Source organism: Malania oleifera, chromosome 1 (genome assembly GCF_029873635.1).
Source record: "Malania oleifera isolate guangnan ecotype guangnan chromosome 1, ASM2987363v1, whole genome shotgun sequence".
NCBI lineage: Eukaryota > Viridiplantae > Streptophyta > Magnoliopsida > Santalales > Ximeniaceae > Malania > Malania oleifera.
Window position 1 is genome coordinate 25,419,611 of NC_080417.1, and position 5,571 is coordinate 25,425,181.

The 5,571-nt window shown below is 37.0% G+C and overlaps 1 protein-coding gene across 2 annotated transcripts in view; it reads right to left on the minus strand.

The window, feature by feature from the left end:
• Positions 1-2,675: 2,675 nt before the first annotated feature.
• Positions 2,676-5,571, minus strand: part of LOC131164850 (BTB/POZ domain-containing protein At5g66560-like) — a 3,337-nt gene continuing 441 nt past the window's right edge. The window contains exons 1-5 of one of the 2 annotated variants that reach the window (XM_058122365.1): positions 5,542-5,571; positions 5,276-5,438; positions 5,093-5,162; positions 3,695-4,978; positions 2,676-3,591 (exon numbers count right to left, since the gene is read on the minus strand). The exon at positions 5,542-5,571 is cut by the window's right edge and continues 441 nt beyond it. In XM_058122365.1, the coding sequence (XP_057978348.1) occupies positions 3,019-3,591; positions 3,695-4,978; positions 5,093-5,162; positions 5,276-5,316 (1,968 nt within the window). In that variant the 5' untranslated portion in view covers positions 5,317-5,438; positions 5,542-5,571 and the 3' untranslated portion in view covers positions 2,676-3,018. Of the gene's footprint in view, positions 3,592-3,694; positions 4,979-5,081; positions 5,163-5,275; positions 5,439-5,541 lie in introns of those variants that run through there. The other variant, XM_058122373.1, reaches the window with a different exon arrangement.

The window sequence follows — 5,571 nt, forward strand, 5'->3', positions numbered from 1 at the left end:
CAAACTTGACAATGTCAAACGTTGCAAAATAAATCCCAACCATTGTAACCAATTGCTCTGGTACCAATTTATTGTGCAAATTAATGCGTGTGGAACCAGATTGTGCAATGCAGCAACTAACGATGAACAATACGAAAAACACAATCATATAGATAATAAGGAAAATAGGAAAAACAATGACACAAGAACTAACGTGATTCGGTATAATGCCTACGTTCACGGGAGCAAGCGGCACAACATTGTATTTATACTAACCCTACACGTATATAAGGATTAGAAATACCCCTAGATCAATCCTCAGAGGATTTGCCTCCATATCCCCAACCTATTGATCTTCCCAATTCAAACTTCAAAAACAGCACCAAATCAAAACGTCAACGGTTTCTTCTTGAACCTGAAATCATTCATGTAATCGTCGATGGTCTATGGAAAATTGTCGACGGTTTCATCCTGAACCTAAAATCATCGATGTAATCGTTGATGATTTATGCAAAACCGTCGACAGTTTCTTCCTAAGCTTGAAACCATCGTTGTAAGTGTCAACTCCCTATGTAAACCATCGACGATTTTTTTCATACTAGCTTCCTTATTTTTCCTCAGTATGCTTTCTCTGTATATGTGTTCCACTCAATATGAGTCACATACTACATCACAACCAAAAATAAAGTCCTCTCGGATTGAGACATCCACCTAATCTTTAGCAAAGCAACAGTAGCAAGTTTGAACTACGTAAAGATTTGATCCCGCACCAGATATGTAGGCAACTTGCTAATAGGAAGTAAGTTCAGTTCAAATTTTGTTAAGCCCAACTTTTGGTTAAGTTCAATCTCAACCCCTTGTCAAAATGAGTCCAACTCTTGAGTTCAACTCAGCTTGACGTCAACTTTTTGTTAATCAATCATGTGTACTAAGGGTTTTGGGTTTAACTTTGGCCTTTTAAATTAAAATCAAAATTAAATGATTATATGAAAGTAAATATAATTAAACTATAAATATAAATAAATTTCAAATCATAATAATAATAAAGTAATTTATAAAATACTTTTACTATTTTTTAATTGTCACGTCCAAAAAATTTTTCATTGAATATAAAATTTGAAAGTAAAAAATTAAGTAAAATAATTATGATAAATTTTATTTTTATTCTAGTAACTTTTTTAATATATATTTTATTGTAATTTTTTTATTTTAATCATATTTTTATAATATGACTTGATTTAAAGATGAAAATGAGAATTTTTAAATTAAAATTTTAATTTGTATTAGTTTTATAATTGTTAACCCAAGAGGTTAGTAGTTTCTAGTTTTTTATTGTCATTTCTAATTTTTGTTTCTCTAATTTTTTATAATGATACCAAACCGCCTTTTACAAATTAAATATTATAAGATTTATATATTATATATCTAATATTATTTTATAATAAAATCATAGTTAGTTAAATTTTAAGAATTAATTGTCGAAGCATCTAACTTGCACAAATCAAAAAAGCAATGCTAAACGCCATGGTCGATAACTGTCACAAGCTTATATGGTACGAGAATGATTTAGTATTTTAGGCTCACTTATCACATTTAACCCCTGTAAACACTTATCACTTAAAATAAGTACTTTTATACATAAAAAAAAGTGACGTTTTTCTTATATTACAACAAATACTTATTGAAAAATTGCTTTTTTAAAACCACTTTTTTGAAAACTATTTGAGTGAATTTTGATGAGCAATCTAAAATAACTTTTAACCACTTATAAGTTCATAGGTATGGTCAATTTCATAAATATAAGAAAATTTAATGGTTACTTTATAATTTGAAAAATACATTAGAAGATAATCATATATTATTCTATTATGTATTATAATATGTTAATTATTAATAAAAAATAATTCAATTCTAGAATGAAGAAGAACCATCTATTATTTTAACATAAATTAATACGATAATCATATTTTATGAATATAAATTAAGATAAAGATTATTGATAATCCAAAAATAATATTATATTATTTTACTTAATAATAATAATATTTAAATGTTGATTAAAATATTAGATAACATAATTACTAATTAAAATATTAGTTAAAAGTTAATCATATATTACTTTTGCTATGTATTATATAACCTATTAATTATTAATAAAGTATAATTAAATTTTAGAATGAATGAAAATAGCCATCTATAAATTTAAATTAACAAGAAATAAACTAAAAATTTTAGTTAGTTACTAATACTATTTTTAACATAAACTAATGTGATAATCATATGTTATAACTATACAATAACAACAAGATTATTACTAATTAAAAATAATTATCTTACATCATTTTTAATAAAAAATATATAAATTTTGCTTATAAATAATTTAAAAAATATTAATATTTATAATTTAAAAATATTTAAAAATAATCATATAATGTCCTATAATAAAAGTAAGTATCCAAAAAATACTTATTTTAAATAGAACCAAATAACACTTATAACTTTCATATTTTTTCTTGTTCAATACTTATTATTAATACTTATTAAATATAATAATTTTTTTTTCTAAAAAGTATTATTGCAGTTCCATTTGTCTGTTTTGTTAATGTCACAGTCTGTACTTAATATTTTCTAACTCATATGCCTACTTACAAATATTATTTTACCAAAAATTTTTGGAGGAAAAACGCCCATTCTTATATTCATTTTAAGTAAAAAATATATATTATATAAAGAAAAGCCATAAATGCACATTAAAAATTGCTTCAGACACTCCAATTCTCGGGCCATATTTTCTTTGGCACGTTGTAGTGTATGTAGCCATTTTTAGAGTGCGTACCAGATTTTCATTGTCGAAACTACGCAAAGCTTATTCAACATTCCAATATTAAATACATAGACCAACCCACCATAAAAAAATTAAATTCGGTCAAGACAACTGGTCAAAATGACAGAACCTTGATGGGGCGCGCGAGGGTGAACCCACGAGGTGGCGATCACCCGTGATGAATCGTAGCGTCACGGGAACGCGTGTGATAACCTCTACTCTTGCTTGTGATGGTGACGATGCCGACTCTTCCTCCCGCCTGCAACCGTGGGTTCATGCGAATCACACACCTGCGCCTTGAACTTGCACCCAAACTTTTTTGCGAAGGAGGAGCCTCTGCGCACCCCTCTCCCAGCTGGGCCCACCTTATCTATCTTCCCGATGGCCTTCTTCAAGTTGGAGCACTCACGCTCCAGCTCCTGCACGCGCGTCCTCATGCTGTCCATGTGCAGCCGCAGCACTTGATTGCCTCTCACCGCCGCTCGCAAACCACTGCCATCTCCAGCCGGTGCGTCTTCCGCCGCATCGTCGCCGTCGTCCCCTTCGTTTCCCCGCCTTGTGAAGGAAGGTCTGGCGGAGTGCTGCGGCAGGTCAGGGTCCGCGGCAAGGAGAGATCCCGCGATCGCGTGGCGGAGCTGGACCTGCTCGAAGAATAGCACCTGAACCACCGCTCGCAACGGAAGGCGCTCGTTCTGTGCGGCGTGAGTGCACGCCTCTAACGTGAGCTTCTGGCAGTCCATCACTCCGCAGATCTTCTCCCGCTCTGCTTCTGATATCCATGGATGCGCCTGTGATCAGAAACGGATCGGAGACAACAAAAATTAATGCACTAGCACGAGACTTCGAGCATGCTCGTGAGATTTAACGCGAAATGTGGACATTCATTCATACCTTGATGTAGACATCAATGGCTCTGTAGAGGCCGTCATCGAAGAGCCGAGCGTGTTCTGGAAGAGTGACGGCTAGTTCGTAAAACTTTTCCGGCTTCAAATTGGCGTCCGAAGCGATCTCCGACAGGTATCCGTCCATCAATTTCCCGACGAACATCAGCTCCGTGGATCTGGCATCATCATCGTCTTCGATTCCAGCAGCAGATCTCTCTTCCAACTCCTCCAGGAAGTAGTTTAAGATCCTTTCCACGCAATCGACGTCGTAAAGCGTCTCGCTCAGGTATGAATAACTCGGAATCAGAAGATCGTCCAATGTTGCTTGCTCCAGCTGCGACCCGATCTTCTTCTCCAAAGCAGCTCGACAAGTTTCCGACGCGGTCAAAATGTTCGCCGTTCTTAATAATCCGAACAGAAACCTCGTCGCCGTTGCAGACCTCGAGCTCTTCTCTGGCGGAAGACTCGTAATAATCGTCTCCAACAGTTCTCTCTGTTCAGTCTCCGAAGCTACAGATGCCGACGATGTCGAAGACGACGACGGTTTCCTACCGGAACGAGAGATGCCTGGAATGTACCTCTTCGCATAACAAATGAGACAGCTCTCTATAATGTCCGCACTCAGATCTCGAGATCTCATGGCCGTAATCAAACGCCTGAACAGAGGAAGACTAAGAAGCGCGAGATTCTCAATCCACGAGTCCTGCTCATTAGCCTTACCTGCGCCCTTTCGGCGCGTGCCAGTATCTATGCCGTTCCACAAGATCTGTTTCGAATAAGCTCTGGCCGGATCTCCAGCTCCGTCGTTCACCGGCCACCCGAAGAGCGACGGATCAGCGGCAGACGCTCTCACGGCGATAGAATCCACGCATCTTTGCGGAATGTTCAATTCCTCGGCCATGGGCATCAGCTGCTCGCACGATTTTAAGGTATTGATGGATTCTTTAAGACTCTTGAGGATAGATTGGGAGAGAAATCTCTCTGTTCTTGAGATGAGATTGTCTTCCGAGTAGTCGGCGGCCATTTCGAGAAACTCCGCCGCGCATCGGAGAGGCGCGACATTGGAAGAAGAGAGTTCAATCTTAACGCCGTAGCAAAACTTCGCAGCAGTCTCGAAGGCGTGGGAACCACCTGGGAATTCTGGTAGAGAGATGTGGCAGAGCTCCTGCTGAATCTCATCGTCTGCTTCGCAAACTTCGTGTTCAGAGGTCGTTTGGAGCGTAGTAAGGTTTGTCTCTTCTTGCTCCGTTATCAGAAGGTGAAGCTTTCTACTTTTGGACATCAGAGGAAACTGAGCGAGCAAATCATCACCACCGCATGCACAGAAAACATCAAACTGTTTTTAGATTGTGAGAGAGAATTGACTTGTGAGAATATAGGTAGCCAGGTGTTACCGGAATCTGACCTTGTGGAGATGGAAGGTCGTGTCACCAACTTCTATCACAATGTCGCTCGGTAACCCCGTCGTGCAAAACCTTCAAAACAATTATTTAAAAGAAAAAAAAAATCAAACACAGTTCTCAAATCAAATATTTCTTGATCATAAGGGCGACAAAGTTGATGCATTCTACACAAATACAAATCTTACCATGCTTGGGCTTTGGAGCTCGCCTTCTCAGCGGACGCCATTTCTTACTTCAGATAAACCAAACCCGGCCAGCTACCAGATAGCGCCTTTATATACGCTCACTGATCCGCATTCAATAAAGTAAAGCCTCCTCGATCTCTCTAGTTACTACAAATTGAAGTTGCTGTAGTGAAGTTCAAGCAATTATTGTGAGAAATCGTTGCACCCAATAAAAAGAAATTGATGAAAGAAATAAAGTTTTCAGTCGGCATTAATAATTTCTTTGCCTTGAAATCTGATTCGATCAGGAAAACGAG